The 17262-nt window shown below is 40.6% G+C and overlaps 1 protein-coding gene and 1 long non-coding RNA gene across 5 annotated transcripts in view; one reads left to right on the forward strand and one right to left on the reverse strand.

Moving 5' to 3' along the window:
* LOC122844359 overlaps positions 1-5583 on the reverse strand; it is a 43544-nt gene extending 37961 nt beyond the window's left edge. Inside the window, exon 1 of the long non-coding RNA XR_006372871.1 lies at positions 5496-5583. This is a non-coding gene — a long non-coding RNA (uncharacterized LOC122844359). The remainder of the gene's footprint in view (positions 1-5495) is intronic.
* On the forward strand, positions 5519-17016 carry esrra (estrogen-related receptor alpha). Of its 4 annotated transcripts, none has more exons than XM_044139679.1 (9): positions 5519-5793; positions 6801-7096; positions 7637-7734; positions 12743-13126; positions 13363-13479; positions 13595-13708; positions 14453-14620; positions 15578-15847; positions 16547-17016. In XM_044139679.1, exons 4-9 carry the CDS (start codon positions 12748-12750, stop codon positions 16798-16800), a joined length of 1302 nt encoding a protein of 433 aa, XP_043995614.1. In that variant the 5' UTR covers positions 5519-5793; positions 6801-7096; positions 7637-7734; positions 12743-12747; the 3' UTR covers positions 16801-17016. The 4 variants fall into 4 exon arrangements, with proteins under 4 accessions (XP_043995614.1, XP_043995615.1, XP_043995613.1 ...); XM_044139680.1 differs by having other exon boundaries at positions 6801-6897; XM_044139678.1 differs by lacking the exon at positions 6801-7096 and having other exon boundaries at positions 5556-5793.
* Positions 17017-17262: the final 246 nt, after the last annotated feature.

A 17262-nucleotide genomic window follows, 5' to 3' on the forward strand; every position in this document is an offset into this window, starting at 1 on the left:
GGTTTTAAAAGAGACTTTAAAAATAGGAGGAAAATATGTCGTCTGAACATTTAAAAGGCAATGTAATTTTTAGAGAGCGCAACAGATAAACCTTCATCTCCACTACGGTTCTACCTTGCTTTTGTGGCAGCTGAAAACAAATGAGATGTGGTCTAGTCTGGGTACAAATTAAAAGACAGTCAGGATCATTTTAAACAAGCCGAAGATGTGAAAAAGATTGTTGACTGACACCAGCAGAAAGCTTGTTGCAGTTGTCTGGACATGTTGAGCTTAAGGTGCCTTTTATTTTCTCCAAGTCAACCCTCAACAAAACTGAGTGTTTGTCAGAACGTGAAGAAAATTTCTTTCCTGACAAGCAGAGCAGATCTGTTTATTAAATTTAAAATCGGAGTCCATAATTACTCCCAAATGCGATACATGCAATTTGATGTACTCAAGCCAACCACCATTACGAACCGAGTCACGTGAAGTACAATTAAATCCTCCTTAATTTCCAACAAGACCTGAAATGACTGTTTACGGAAGCTTTCCCAAAGTCTTGCTAGCAAATTAAGTTTCTTAAGCGTGAGACAGTTGTTGCCACTGAACAACACGTTTTAGCTGTGGTTCAGGAAAATGTTCAGAATTCACCTTAGCAAGTTTGACTTTAGCATTAGAACTATTGCAAACAAACTGAGGTTGATGGCTGAGTTATTTTGCAACAGGGAGAGATTCTGTGTCTAGAAGTGCAAAGTTGTTACAGACAACCTTAAATTCTTGAAGCTGTAATTTCAGCAACCAATATATTACATAACTTCCACTTTCTAAAAATATATGGTACCTTGTCCTTGTCTATTATAAATTCCCATAAAATGATGTTGGCGTTTATCCAGCTTCCAATCCAGTCCAGCCTTTTAAAAGCACTTTAAAATATAATACCGGACCAAATGCCATACATAATAAAATGAACTAAAATATATTAAAAGTATACAATTAGATAGGGGCTGGGATCCAGTGGAAAAACAGATAACGGCATGTCGTGTTTCTACAGTCAACATTAATCTCCCTTTTCAAATTAAAATATATATATTTTTGCCAATTTTAATGGGGCTGGTCGAACTGTATCATGACCTCTACGGTTTCTGAAATGGGTTGGAATATTTTAAACATTGCAAAACTTTTTAACATTTTAAGACCAGGTCAGGAATATGGTGCCAAATTTCAAAAGAGGACATTCTATCTCGTGGAGGCACAGTGTGATACGCCTGCAGTCGTCGGCTCAGCCGTTTTAACCTGCATTGATGCTTTTCAGGTGAGCCCCGTAAGCGATACTCTGCTGGAAACTCTAGCTTTAGTCAGTCTGAAACTGGCACCGGGGGAAAAAATGCTGCTGTGGCTGCAAATCTCTTATCTCTTAGTTATTTTCAATTAGAAAAACAGCTAGATGCTTCTAAAAACCGTTTTACACAATTGCTTGTTAAAGACAAAAACTGCTGACTTTTATGTTAAGGCAACCAGCAGATGGCAGGCAAGATGCAGCAACAAATTTAATACCTTTGTGGCGCTGGAGTGAAATTTTAATCTACTTCCTGATTGTGGTTTGGCATCAATCTTAATTATATGGCATGAGGCTATTTTTAATTATCCTATCTTTCCATCTAGCCTCAGGTTTGCCAAATAAAAACATAAAGGCGAAGAACCATATAATAACGTATCCCTTGGAAATCTGAGACCGCTCTGAAGGACATTGCTAAAAGAAAAGGAAACGTTTGAGGACTGCAACCAAGGAATTCAGGAAGCAGAGATGATGTACATAGGCAGTGTGTGACCTTTTACTGGAGGACACACTCTCAGCTGCTATAACGTCATCCACCGCAGCCTCCATCTGCTGCCACTAGAGGACGAATGGTGGGCAGTGTCTGAAGTGCCGAGGCACACTCCTGACCTGAATTCAATGGGAAAATCCGTACCCAATTTAGAACCAAATATGGTGTCTCTACAGTGCTGCACAAAACACAAGATAGAAACCGCAGCCTTTTTGACAGAATAAGATAAATCCGGGATTCCCATGGTCAGGACTTCTTTTTCTAATTTAGTAATGATACAATACTAACCTAGACATAGAATCAACGAGACATCTGTGCCCCAAAGAAGTTAGTTATTTTGCCAACGCAGCACTCCCTGGACTTGAGTACATGTTCTCTGATACTGGTTCAGAAAAACAATGGTAGACCTTGACCTTATGGGTAATTATTACAAATTAACCTAGGCAATCTGAATATAGTAAGTTAATTTACATTGCAAAAAAATAACCATGTTTATCTTGCACTACCTTTTTGGTGCAGGTTTGTTCTGGCTTCTCATTTCTGGCCATCAGTCAAGACCAACTTTCTTCAGCTGGTGTACCGATCAAACAAACTGTGAAAACCTAATCAGTCAGACTGGTTTAAAAATGTGTGTACATTTTATTTTGGTAGATTTGTACCAATACTTCTGTGAAGACATCACGTAAGTTTAAAGGTTAAACCAACCAATTTCTAAAACCAACTTAATTACCAAGATTATTTGGCACATTTGGCTCATCAAAGGCAAATATTAACAATGGCTTTGTGATGAAGACATACAATTTTAGTAAAATACTGCTAAACTTTTAAAATATACTTTATCAAGGTGAACTGTCAACATTTTCCTTGGCAAATACAGCCAGGATTTGCTTCTCAGTCACAACGGTAATCTTAGGTTTTAAGTAGCCGAACTTGCTAGTATGTTTGAGTTTTAGTTGGACGCAAACTTAAATTCTCTCCCTAACACAGAAACCTGCTCAATAACAAATCTTGTGACGGGTTCTTAAATTTATTGACTTGATAATACCCTAAAACCTTGGGTACAAAACAACCAAAACATTTTCAGGCAACAACAGGAACATTTTGTACCAGCCATATATCATTTTTTTAAACCAGCTTTGATGACTGTAGACTTAGGTTTCGTTTTCTGTAAACAATTGTGGTTTTATGACTCTAATAAGTAATAATAGCCTCCAACTGGAGTGTGCTTAGTTACTCTAGTTTCAATGGGAAGTCATAATCTGTCATGTGTCCTAGGGGAACTTTAATCAATGGGAAGTTGGCATAAGAAATATCAGGAAAATATTGGTAATTTTATTAGAATACCAGTAGGTTTGAAGACCTTAACTATGCAATTTTTCAGGTATGAAATGGTGCTGGCAGCCTTGAAATGCTTTGTACTGTACATCTGGACATTTCCTACTTGTCAAGTGAACATGTGGTTCCTTTCTGCCTGAGTAAATCTTAACATTTAGCAAAGTACTTTATGACAGAAATACATAACTTTAAATTCAAAAGCTAATTTGAATTCATCTAAAATATCATTATTGTTATTCATATTCTTCATTTTTCGCTATTATCATTCAAACCATGTGATTTGGAAGGTATATGCATGACACATATTTCCGATTGCTGTTTGGGCAAAACGTCTAATGAAATAAGACACATTATGACCTCAGGTCTAATGGTAGGTATCAATTTTTGGAGTCATATAACTAAATTTCTAAGTGCATAGATGGTTGATGTGAAATCACGGCAGCTAAAAAAGCAAGATGAGAAATTATCAAAGCTATAAACATACATAATGAACCACACTGAATGGCAACAAGAAGGTACAAATGGGGATACGAGCAGGTGGAAGGGCAAATTGACTTCAAGTCATATTTCACCATTTTTGAGTATTACACATTTAGAGACTGTGCATTATTGAAATTTATGTCAATTTATTAGCTTATATTTAATACCCTCCACATTTTTTTGTGTGTGTAATGATTTGAATAAGTAGGTTGTTTGGTGTAAAGGTGGACATTGTTTTGTGTAATCTATGACTCACTGATACTGCACCTTACTTGCTTGTGCACTACATGCACAATGGCTCCTTGGTATTTATAAACCATATGAGCCTACACCTGTCTGAGGTCATGACCCGCACTAAGGAGCACCTTTGGGACCTCAGCTGGCATCCATCAAGCGTTCCTTACCAGACCATAAAGTCGTTCTCCACCATAGGATACATGACTTATTAGAACATTTCACGAAGCAGTAAATCATCAAACAGAACCTGCTTAAAACACGTGTGTTTCCCCCCGCCACTGGATGCGGCGTGAATTCTTCTGCGTGACGGCTTTCTCGTCCGGAATAATGCCGACTCTGCAGCAGAAGGCTGTGATGCAGCCCCGCAGAGTTGCAGCGTCTGCAGCGCCGAGGGAGTGACCTTGTTCAAGGTCGCGCTGACAGCACCGGGAGTTTTTCCTCTAGTGAGTCGCGAGCCCGGCCCGCCACGCGCATGTGACCACATGGAAGATCCAACAGCTCCGACGCCGCGCGAGAGAGTGGGGGGCAAAGCGAGCGTGACCGCGTCGGTTCCGACCACACGGGCGAACTTGGACCGGGCTATATTTAGAAGCAGATAATGGTGGAGTGTCAAGAGTGGTGGGGTATACACGCACCCAACTCCCAGTTTGAACAATATTAGATTTATTTCCTGCCGTAATTTAAGAACGTGAGTCAACGTGGAAGGTTATAAACACCCTCTTTTGGGAACTTTACTCTTCTTCAGTCAGTCTGGAGTCCAGCTGTGCTGAGATGCGGATGTCTACAAAGTTTGAACAGAAAAAAAACAAAATCACAGTCAAAAAAAAAGAAAAAAAAAAAAAAAAAAGCGCAGCTCTATTGTATTCCCCACCTTAACCCAATTTCAGTGAATTTATGAACCATTCTTCACTGAACTCTATCCAGACAGTGGTACGGTGGACTGAGTCCGGTCAGTCATGCTGCATAAGACCAGCAGCATGACAACATTTTCCATAGTGGTGTCCCGCAAGAGATGCAGCTCAGTCTCTCTGGAACACTCTATTATTTTAACTCAAAATAACCCAATAAAACATCTGCAAGCAGTTATATAAACAAAACATAAATACGCGTAATCTGCCAAAAAATAAAAATATATGTAAATCCGTAATCCTAACTGGAGTGAGTTTTTTATGAGGTGACCCTACAGTACTGGTAAGAGGGCAGTACAGACTCCGAAAAAGTTACCGGGGCAACGTCACGGTGAAAGCTGGATTGATTGAATTTATTTTATTTTGGGGTTGCAGACCCTTATTTTAACGCCGATGATGACGGTGGTGGAGGTGTTGACGGACGTAACGGAGAAACAGCGGACGCAATCCGAGGCAGAGGGAGGAGAGAGGAGCACGAGACAGAGGCTGCGTCATCAGCTCGTCAAGCTAGCACGAGGAGAAGCGGAAGTTTGGCACCTGAGCTCGAGAAATAAAACAACTTTTTCCGCTTTATTTAGTCAGTTACAGACAGTTTTAAGTTTTTCGAAACATTCTGATATGCTGACGTAGAAGTAAACATTTTCTAGCGTTACTCATAGGCTCAAAGCGTCAACTGCTCTGAGAGACGTTGCTAGAAAAATACAATTGTTTTATTGTTACTAATTCTTACCGGAAGTTCTTTGTTTCTCCTCCATATCTTGACGTTCATATTAAAACACAGCCTAGTTGTAGAAGCCCAAACGGGAATTGATAGCGCCAGTGTCCAGCAGCAAACAGCCGGGTAGAGCATTTTAGTCGCCGGGTGGAGTTGTTGTTGGTTATCGCCTTTTTACGCGGAGAAACGGCTTAAAGGTGACGTGATGTGAAAAAAGAGTCCGGGCGCCATCGGAGCAGTCCAGCCGACTTTCCAGCATTAAAGACTTGACTTGAGACTGAATATGATCAACGCGTTGCTTCTCCATCTACCAGTAAATATACCATGTACACTTCCAGCGCTGTGGGTTTGAGGCATTATTGATGTATTTTTTCTTTTCTTTTTCTTTTTTTTCTGGGCATGCCTCAGTGATTGCCTGACGTGCATGCACGACTCGCCTGGCAGAGCTCTAAGTTCGCCTGACCGTGTTATTGGGCTAAGGGGCACAACTCGCTGAATAAGTAGTTGTACAAATTGTGTAATAATTTGCGGCACGCGCTTCCTGTCTGTCTTACAATCCTCTCATGTGATCACCTCTATGCTAATTCACGCGTTTGTCCCGTCAGTCTGTCTAATGGTTAATCCCCCTGGCTCCCATCAAACACTTCACGAATCTGCGAAATGATCGTATGAATGAGCACACACACATACAGTGAGCGAAGAATGCAGAGATTTGGCTTGGTTTTGTGCAGTGGTTATTTCTGTCCTTCTGCTTCCACTGCAGCTCTTCACTAATGACACAAATCGTGAATATTCATTACACCCAGCAGTTCCAGAACTGTATATATTTACCCTGTGTTTATATATATGTATATATATATATATATATATATATCTCGAGTTATTCATCTCGATTGCAATACATGGAACTATGTAAGTCACCGTGCCTGCTGGACCAAGATTGAGATCAGTGATCTGAAGGCATAATCCACTTTGGCAATTAACCTTTCACCGGTCCAAGATCAGTAGGCAAGGTCACCACTGGGGTGCCGCTCCGGCTCCACAGAGCGCGGCATTTGAAAGCCTCAAACTGAGTTTAATGTGCAGACTGTGTGGTGCACTGACAGAGACACCCCGCTATCTATAACTTAAACCATAACAAAAATGCTATTTAACACTTTGCAAGTGTCTAATAACACTGAAAGCACTATTTGACTTAGTTGAGGGTGAAAAACCAAATCTATTCTGTCCTTTTTTTTAATGAAAGTGATCATTTTACTTTTTAAAATGAACAAGAATGCAATCTCTCTCTCTCTCTCTCTTTTTTTTTTTTTTTCTCAGGCTAAAATTCGCCCTATCTAAACTAATTTCGGTAAAGATTCACCGAGAGTTGTAACCAAACTTCTGCCTGCACGACTTCAGATGAATGAGGGACAAGGTGTTGGCTTTACTCTGTCTGTCCTTCAAGCATTCCTGTGACTGTGACCTTTGGAGTGTGTCATGCAGCATTCAAGGGGGAGGGTAGAGTGAAGATTTCTGCATAGACACACTGGGTGTATTTATATTTGAAAAGGAAGTTGTTTTGCTGCTAGTACACGCAAGTTTTTGGATTGAGAAACCAAGACTACTAATAGAAGGTATGGACTAAGATATGGAAATTATTATGGTACAACAGTTTTGAATAACCCTACCCCAGTTGTTTTATATAATGTTATTCTAGCAAACATGCGTTTACATGGTGCAGCTGATTTATTTGATGCCAAAAAGCACCAGTGACTTCACTGAAAATATTTCCAAATTGTCAAATTTCCCTTTCTGATAAGTGTGGGAAGGTTTTGGTGGGCTTTTGTCAGCCAGCTGACCAGCAGTGTGCAGAACAAGTTTGGGAGGGGCGACATTATACGGCTGTAAACAGTCGATTTAAACCACAAAAACTCTATGACAAATCCAACGTAAGTAGTTTTAAAACTAGGGTAAAATTTTAAGATTTTGGTATATTCTGTGACCAGAAGCTGACCAACATTAACTTGATGTACATCACACGAGTGTAATTGGTAAGCCTTTTGTAAGTTGTGAAAACATGAAACGTTAATTTAACGTTTAAAAAAAAAATAAAATAAAAAAAAATCTGTCTTCTTGCTTTGTGTGAAACTCAAAGCTCTTTGCTTACTTTGCAGATGTCCTGATAACTACAGACCTGCAGGAAGAACAAGCCAGCGATCTGCCAACCAGGAGTGAGCAATATATAGGTTTCAAGCTCCAGTTCACAAAACAGGTAAGCTGCCCCCACATTACCTTTTATGTTGATGAAATATTTGTCCACAAAACTATGCTTCAGTAAGGATTATAGATGTCCAGGATGAGTCACCGCTCTTCAATCCTGTGATGGACCTTCGGCTGACATTGTTAACGTCTTTCTCAAAAAGCAGTCACTCAGGCTAAAGACGGGAGAGAAATAAACAAAGTATGATGAGTAGAAGAAGTTAAGTTTGAATTTCAAATCGAAAAACACTTTAAGCAGCATGCAGGTCGAATAATTTGTGGAATATTGTCAAGCACTTCTGCTGTCACTAAAGCCACAACTTAGATCTGTCTTTTAGGCTTTTGCTTCAAAGTTTATGATATAAACTGTACAGAATGGTCTTTGATTACCCTGCTGATTAAAAAAAAACAAGTCAAGTCAAGAAGTGGTTATGTTACTTCAATAATTAATATCTGTCAGCAGGAGGCTGCTCAGAATCAATTTGTTTAGATCATTACTCACAATCTCTTACAATTTCATAACTAAGAGATCAAAATTTAGTGGAACTAGGATTTAATATAAATCTTAAGAAAATAATCTTCAACTAAGTTAAATTATGTAATGGATTCTAGACTATTTTATATAAAAAAAGACTAAATAATATGTAACTGAAGATCATGGCAGAACCCTGTTTATTTCATCCCTTGAATTAATAAAGTAACAACTGGAACTAGAATACTTCTGCAATATCATAACTTTTCTTTTAGTCCCAACATCAGAAGAGAGTCTTAACTAGAGTTAACGCCAAGTCTCTGTTGTTGTTGTTTTTTTTTATGCGAGTCTATAGCTGCTTTAGAAAGACATCAACTTCCAGTGTAAAACCGGTTTCTTGTCAGCTCCCAGTGCTGCTCCTGGATCTAATGTGTTTAGCCCCAGCAGATCCATCCTGATCACAGCAGCTGTTACAAAAAGCCGATGTGGCCCGGCCCATGTGAACACGCAGCCGACACAAGCTAGCAGAGGCTTGGCAGTCTGCTCTCAGATTCTCCTGTCCAACCTGTGCCATGAGACCACACCGTGGACAGAGCTAACCGTTAAGCATTGTAGTGGTCACGGCTGTACGGTAAGACGCCGACTTGCCCCGGGCAGAGTGACAAAAATAAACCGCAGTGGGAGAGAAGGAAACCGGCCAGTCAGGATTAACACCAGCTAGCCAGCTTAGTTAGCTAAGGTTAGCTAACCTACAGCTGTCATCCTAATGTTGACGCTAGCTAATGCTAACGCTACACCTAAAGTGCTGGCAGGGGTTTACATCGCCGCAACACACGTTTTCTATGCTGGGTGAAGTTAATAAAACAACATTTATATCCGTGTTTAACTTGACACGAGTTTGATTAATGTAGCTATAATGGCCTGCATGCATTTCATTTTCTTCAATGTTTTCTGCCAAAGCATATGTCCAGGTGGCCAGTAGTGCACATGGTTGATGAATTGATTTACTTAATCTCAATGCTGATCATGTAGATTTTTGCACAAGGTCTGCTGGCGTTAAGTAAGGGATTCACTATGCTGCATAACTCAGTCCAACTAAGCTAAACTTTAAACAAACCGGGGTTGCTGTGACTCCCTTTCTGCTTGCCAAACAGCCCTCTCATAACCTGAGAGGGCAAACTCCAACAAACGTGTGCCAGCACCTGTGGGTTTGTAATATCCACTTTAGCAAAGCAAACCTGCTTTGAGATGATTGTTTTAGCACCAACTGAAATCCCCTGTTGTATTATTCAGTCCAAGTAGTCATGAAATATTGCTTAGAGATTGACTCAGTTTTCCTAATATCTTTGTGTCACTGGAAGCTTCCTTAATTTTTTCTTCCTTGAGCAAGTCTCAAGTTTACACGTCTGATATTGAACAGCTCTGATCACCTTCACAACAACAGATTGTGCCTGGGGAATAAATGAACAAGTATTCAGCGGATTAGGAACAGCGGTGTGTTATCAGGACTGTGTTTGTGCAAAGGAGTGCAGAACACCGGGGTCACGCTAAATAAATGCATGTAGAGATGTGAGTCATATCAGACTCAAAACGTTGTCAGTAGATACCGGTGCGTAATAGACATCTTTTGCAAGCAGTTGGGGCAGTTTAAACATGATAACAGACTAAAGGCTTAATATAATACGATAACAAACTAGACTTATCTATGAACCCATTATTATTTTAGTTTAGTTTAGAATTTATCATTGCGGTTTTCAACCCAGACTGTTGTTTTTGTTTTCTTCATGTTCCGAAGCATGGAGTTCAGCTAAATGAATTTGGAGATTTGCAACTCTTCATAAATTCGTCTGCTGCCACGTTGCTTATCTGGAAGATAACTGATGGTTGGGGGGGAAAAAAAAACAAAAAAAAAAAGAGAGAAAAACTGGTTACTGACGTTGACCACCATTGTAAACACATAGGCCAGGCTCAAAAGTCACATTCAAGTCATCAGTCGTCATCGGTGATAATCTGAAACCTCGAGGCAGAAGAGGTACAGATTGGAGTCCTATAAATTAGTGCATGTGTGGATAATCTGGCTTGTGTTTTTGTTTTCATATATACATATACATTTAAAATGTCTATTTCAAAGAGATTTGACTTCTTTTAGGCTTCTTTACGGAAAACTTCAGAACTAAGTTATTGGAAGCTGAATTACATTTTAAAAGCACAAGTTCACGTTGGGTTTCCATTTGGCAAAAATATGTGGATTTTATACGCAATCTTAGATTCTCCACAGTACACATTTGGTCACCATTTTTGAATAAATTAGTTAAAAATTAAACAAGGCTGTGTAAAGTATTTTCCATTTTGGATACTTGGAGGTGGGCTTTGTTATCTTTCCTCTTAATTTTCTGTTTTAAATTTGGGGTTTGCACACAACCTTGGTCCCAGTCGCAGGTTACTGCAGTACTCTTACTGCATTACTCCAACATAAGTCATATCTCTGGATCTGAAGGAGGAGTGGCCAGTGTTTATGAGCACAGTGACCTTCAGTCTGTCACCTTGGCTGTTTTAACGACTAGAGACACGGCCGACACACTTCACACCGCGGGGATCGTCTGAGGACTCTAGAGTTTCATCTCAAAGTGTTAAACGCTACATTTTGATTGGCAGGTAAAAATAGGAAGAAAAGGCACCAAGAAGGTGTCATGTTAGATTTAGGCAGGTTGAGCACCGCAGTGTGTGTCGAGAGGGTTTTTTTTTTCTGCTGTCCTGTTCTTTACCACGACAGTGTTTACAGTCAACTCACGGCGCTTCTGTGATACGAGTTCAAACCTTAAACCCGGCAGACGTAAACGCTCGACTACATGGAGTTGAGGTTGGCTGTAATTGACTGAGCTCTGCAGCTGAGATTAAGTTTTCAGCCAGTTTATTTAGCTTTCTCAGCAAGGAGAGCATGGATCGTTTTTGTTGTGTTTGCTGTGGTTTATTCAATTTTGGATATGGCATTGCTTTTACGTTAGAAGTGAAAAGAAACACAAAAAACCACACCGTATTTAACAGTTGTATCGATAATTGAGTTGTTCAGCGTCGGCATTCTCATGTTATAAGATGGCGCTCTAGAAGCACATTTCAAAATGTTAAATGGCTTTGATTATAAGTTTTGTTAAGATGAAATAAACACATTAGGTACCGACCAGTTTGAGAGTCTTGCAGGAAAAATCTGCATTTTTATTCCCACTAATTCACTCCTTGGGTTTCCATAATTCAGAGTGACGTTAACCAAGATCTACCATCTTTTTTTTATTTTTTATAAGAACACAGATATTTTCTGTCATTTGTTGCTTTATTTTTAAGGAAAAAGGTGAGGAGGGAAAATGCTTTGAAAATCAGAAATTGAATTTGGTATTAAAAATTCAGAGATTTTGTTTTTCTTAAACCATATTTCCCAACCCTGCTGGTTTCACAGTATGTACGCAAAAAAAAAGAAAAAGTGAATGACATGTGCCTTTATTTAACAAAATAATATATTTTGATGTACTATACATCACAGTACAAGAACACAGCAGCCGTACATTAGTGAAACAGAAAAAATGTACTACAGGTTAATGAGTGAATATGTATGACCATGTATTAAACGAACAAAATAATGTAATTTGTGTAAGGTTACCTAAACGTTTATTATCTTGAGGTAAGTTTAAACTTGATATTAGAAGTCAGCTCTGTGCTGTAGAGTAATGGCTCATATTAGCAGCTCAGTTACTTTAGGTACCTGCTTGAAGTAGCTAACCACCATTAGCATTTCCAGCGCGACCTTTAATACGAGCACTCTTTTTGCATTCACGCTGTAACACCTGTCTGTGTTTTTCAGCAGCTGACTTTCTTTCTGGAAGTTAAAAGAAGAAGCATCTTTGTTTTTTTTCTTTTCTTGCAGTCAGCTGACTGGAAGTATATAGAAACATGTGGGGGAGGGGCAGGTTTGGTTTACTCAATATAGGCGAGGACAATTGCAGGCACCAGTAAGCCTGTTAAATTAAAATTATAATTTTTATTTTGATAACTTCTTTTATTTAGTGGAGATTTTGTTTACAGAGATAAAAGCCATTTTATTCGTGTTTTCAGTTGTAATTGGGTTTTTATTTGATTTTGTTTGTCTTTTGTTTCTTTCGGCTATTTAAAAAAATCTTCCAGCTCTAGTGTGAAGTGTTCTTTACAAAAGTAAAGCTTCTTGGTCTCTGAGAGGACGAAGTTGCACTATATATTAACAGAACGGTCTCCAAACAACAACGCCGTCGTTTATCGCAGTCAATTCTGGGACAGTTTATCGTGACAGGCGTAGAACTTGGTTTCTCTGGCAACAAGGATTTTAAACCACAGGAAGCGACCGTTGTTTTAATTGCGTCCACACCTGGAGCTCATCTGCTAGGTTTTTAAATAGCTAAAAAATGGTTTCTGGTAAAAGTGAAACTTCCTACCTGAGTCCAGTCAGCTTTAGCGCTCTTTAATGTGCGGCAGCATGCTCTGCACCTGCATTTACTTCAACCTTTCTTTGTTTTTGCTCCGTCAGGCATCATGTCTTCCCGGGAGCGCCGCTCTGAGGTCTACATAAAGGCGGAGCCGAGCAGCCCGGAGGGAGGCGGCGGAGGCCGGACCAGCCCCGGCGGGGTCTCCTCGGACTCCTCCCAGAGCGGCGGCGGGGGCACCAGAGGAGACGGCGCCAAGCGCTACTCGCCGCCGCTCTACACGCCGGCCCTGCGCTGCCATTTTAAAGACGAGCCCGGCGACGGGGCGGAGGAGGGCTCCACCGGAAACGGAGCGGGGCGCTGCAAGTACGCCCTGAGCACGCTGCCCAAGAGGCTGTGTCTGGTGTGCGGCGATGTGGCTTCAGGTTATCATTACGGCGTGGCGTCATGCGAGGCTTGCAAGGCCTTCTTCAAGAGAACCATTCAAGGTGTGTGTGTGTGTGTGTATGCGTGTGTGTGTGTGTGTGTGTTGTGGTGAATAATTTCATAACACACCGACCGTGTAACGTGTCACTGTAACCTTTAAATGCATTTAAATGAGAGAGCGTGTCGCTGAGATGTTTACTCCAGTGATCATGTTTAGTAGCTCATACTGATCTAAATAAAGAGTCAGTGATGAAGATGACATCTATTTAAGTTTAAACTTCTGTTTTCTCTTGTTAAGGTAACATTGAGTACAGCTGCCCTGCATCAAATGAGTGCGAAATCACCAAAAGGCGAAGGAAAGCCTGCCAGGCATGCCGCTTTACTAAGTGCCTCAAAGTAGGCATGCTGAAAGAGGGTAAGCGCTTGATGTCGCATGCTGACTCATTTTCAGCGGTTTGGGTTTTGCACCGTACGTTAATTGCTGATTGGCTTTGCTCTGAACTATTTTAAGTATTTCTTTCTGTTTTTAGGAGTACGTCTCGACAGAGTCAGAGGTGGAAGGCAGAAGTACAAAAGACGCCCGGAGGTGGAGAACGCAACATATCAGAACGCCCCTCTATCTCTGACGAAAGAGAGCGAAAAAGGTAACATTCATCCTCCATCTATTCTTTAGTGTTTTTGTTTTTTTTCTTTTCACCTTTTGAGTTCAAACAGATTTATTTGTGCAAATAAGAACAAAACTTTTTCATTTGGACCTGATATGTTGTTTTTTTTTTCAAACAAATACTAATGAGCTCCGTCTGGGATAAAGTGATTAACTTGTGAAACACTTCATACATGTATAACCACTATGTGTAATGTAAGTGGTATATTTCATTTATACCATAAAGCAGTGTTTATACAACACATTAAGCTAGCCATAATCCAATGGATTATTATATGAAACATATTTAAGGGGGTCTACAATTCGCTCAGATAATTTATCTGTCTTTACCTATTTGTCTTGTTTGGCTGCAGTTGCTTCTAAAAATTGCTAAATGTTTAAAATCTAAATTGTTTCAAAAATAGAAGCCACACACAGAGGCACATTTTAGTAGAGCATTTGCGGTGGAATTTCAAAAATCTTTTCCTTTTACTTTCCTTTGTGTTTGTGAATTGATTAAAACATTCATTTAGACTAAAAACAGCGCCCTCTACTGCCAACACAGCCTCATTGTACTCCTCATGGTTCACACAAGCTGTACTAAAATTTAACGAGCCCTCCAGCTGTTAAACAAATCTAGCTGCTCCACCATCAGAGAAACAAATCTGGGTATAAATTAGTTATATTTCTGTAACTCACGAGTTTTAACGGGTTAATTAACCGCTTGCGTTGTGTTTTCACGCAGGTTCCTCCAACATCATCGTGTCCCACCTTCTAGTGGCCGAGCCCGAAAAGTTATTTGCCATGCCGGACCCTCTGCAGCCCGACACGGCCCAGCGGACCCTCACCACCCTCTGTGACCTCGCCGACCGCGAGCTGGTTGTGATCATTGGCTGGGCCAAACACATTCCTGGTAAGAGACGGCGACGGAGAAAAGAAGTGGAGCTAAAGGCATCTATGGCGTGGTAGCAATGTAAGAGATTAAGAAGATCTGTTCCTGCTGTACAGTAACAAGGTATTGTAAGGTGATTGGGTCGTGTGGCTTCCGTATTCAGTAAAGGAAGTGTTTATGGTGTTATGACTGTGCTCAGCTTTGAGCAGGAACAGCGGCTCCTCTGCCGCAGCGCCCGCTCTGACACACTTCCTTGTTATTTGAAAGGATTGCGTTGTTATTTTTATAACCCGCAAGTGTGGATTTACAAATACAGATTTTTCTTTCCTCCACCAACTGAAAATTTTGTTGTCGTGCTCTCTTCAGTAAGCTGTTAAGCACGCCTCTGCTAAGAGGGAATTACTTCATCATTCACAGCAGCATCTGCTGTGTGCGTTTTGTATAATTGTCTCTGAAACATGAGAGATAATGAGATTCTGGAGGCATCAATGAGTGCAAATCTTTTGATTTCCTGTTTTTGTTTTCTCATTGAAAAAAATTACTTCTCAGTAAGGATCTTTTTAATCACTCAGAGATTCATATGATCTATTTGGCCCAATAGGATGTTCCTGGGTCAAACCTTACATATATACTTATTTTTATTGTTTATCTCTTCTTTTCTCATACCAATAATTCAAAATGACTTCCAAAAGTATTCATACCCCGTATGGGCTTTAGAGTACTTTTAAAAAGAATGTGGGGGATTTGCATTTGGGCCCCTATATTTTGATACCCCAAGTAGAAAGGAAGCCGTGTAAAGTTGACCCAAAACGTGGAGCCACAGCTGCAATAGAACGGCTTGAGCTAAACCAATCATTTGTTCAGATGCTATGTGTTTGTCATGTAGAGTCGGATGAGCAGCTCCCTACACCGAAGATGTATGGAACCTACCATGTTCTTCTCATACAAACCTTGTGGATGTCTCTGTGCCTCCTGCAGGCTTCCTGTCTCTGTCTCTAGCAGACCAGATGTCCGTGCTGCAGTCGGTGTGGCTGGAGGTGCTGGTTCTGGGCGTAGCGTACCGCTCCATCGGCTGTGAGGACGAGGTGGTCTTCGCCGAGGATTTTGTCCTCGACGAGGAAATGTCGCGCGTCGCCGGACTGACGGAGCTAAACGCGGCCATCAGCCAGCTCGCACGCCGTTTCCGTGCGCTAAATGTGGACCGAGAGGAGTTTGTCATGCTGAAAGCCATCGCCCTCACAAACTCGGGTACTTGCACTTGAATTTTTATGCACTAACCTCATTCAGCCTCATGATCTGTTAAATGTGTTCAACACCTCTGTTTATCTACTTTTAAATCTTCTCATAGATCGACTGAATGGCTAACATGTACATAATAAACTATAAAAGTGCATTAGGTGTTTTATTAAGGTGAACTAATGTAGAGCAACGAAACAAGTGTCTGTTATCGGTGTTTCAAAAACGGCTGATTCAGCGATGTCCTTTTTATGTTGAGGCTGAGGGTTGACATAAGATAAACTATTAAAAGCGATTGTCATATCTCATCCACACTGATGCAGTTTAGTGTTAGTTGATAGTAGTTGTCTAGAAAGAAAACCAATTTAAAACAGTGGCGTTGCTCACCATTCGCTGAGCTTTACAGAATAATCATGCAGATAAAACAGGGAGAACTTCCTAGTAGCTGCAGGTGTGCTCTGGCAACACCGGCTGAATGAATTAAACGGCACACGTTCAATTCTATTTATACTTTAGAGCGAGCTACATCCAAGGACGATGTAGCTGCATTAACAACGATGGGAGAAGTTGTAGAAATGTCTGCAGTCCGAGCTGCTGCTTAAAGACTCGGCGATAAGAGCAAACGTCAAAGAATATAGTGGCACAATCTGCATGTCCGTGTTTCATTCAACTGGAGCAAAAAGCTGAACTAATCTACGTTGTTTCTGCCAGACTCTGTTTACATCGAGGACATGGAGGCTGTGCAGAAGCTCCGGGACATCCTCCACCAGGCCTTGCTGGACCTGGAGTGTCAGCGGTGCCCGGACGACCGCCAGCGGGCGGGGCGTCTCCTTTTAACATTGCCGCTCCTACGACAGACTGCCGGCCGCGCGCTCACCACCTTCTACAGCATCAAGACCCGTGGCGGCGTTCCCATGCACAAACTATTTCTGGAGATGCTGGAAGCCATGATGGACTCTCCGTAGAGTGTGGAGCCAAAGGAAAAAGAAAAAGAAAGGAAAAAGAAAAACAAACCAACAACAGAGATGGTCTACAAGACTGGACAAGTGTTTTTTTTTTTTTTTTTTAAAGAAAAAAACAAAAACAAAAAGGAAAGTTTTTATTAGAACTATTGAGGGATTTATGCTTCTCATTTTAAGCAAGGAAAGTGTAAGAAAATAAACTGTATTCACGTTTTTTTAGACGGATTTTGCTTTTTACACCATGCGGTACCTGCCAAGCTCCAGTTAAAAAAAAACAAACAAAAAAAAACAACAAAAAACCTGCAAGTGTGACAGCGTAATATTTGAACTACATCATGGAAGGCTTTTTCTTTTTTTATGGCATCAAGCTACGAATACTTTACCACTTCACTTTTAGGTACACAACAGACTGCAATCTGTGTAGCTTTTGAACTTTTTAACATAATGCTACATCTGCACATAAAA

This window comes from Gambusia affinis, linkage group LG15 (genome assembly GCF_019740435.1).
Source record: "Gambusia affinis linkage group LG15, SWU_Gaff_1.0, whole genome shotgun sequence".
NCBI classification, from domain to species: Eukaryota; Metazoa; Chordata; class Actinopteri; order Cyprinodontiformes; family Poeciliidae; genus Gambusia; species Gambusia affinis.

Bases quoted from the DNA above. Each gene is read 5' to 3' on its own strand.
- esrra (XM_044139679.1), top strand. From the start codon at position 12,748: ATGTCTTCCCGGGAGCGCCGCTCTGAGGTCTACATAAAGGCGGAGCCG. The intron at 13,127-13,362 runs GTGTGTGTGTGT...TCTCTTGTTAAG, and splicing joins CTTCAAGAGAACCATTCAAG to GTAACATTGAGTACAGCTGC. The intron at 13,480-13,594 runs GTAAGCGCTTGA...TTCTGTTTTTAG, and splicing joins AGTAGGCATGCTGAAAGAGG to GAGTACGTCTCGACAGAGTC.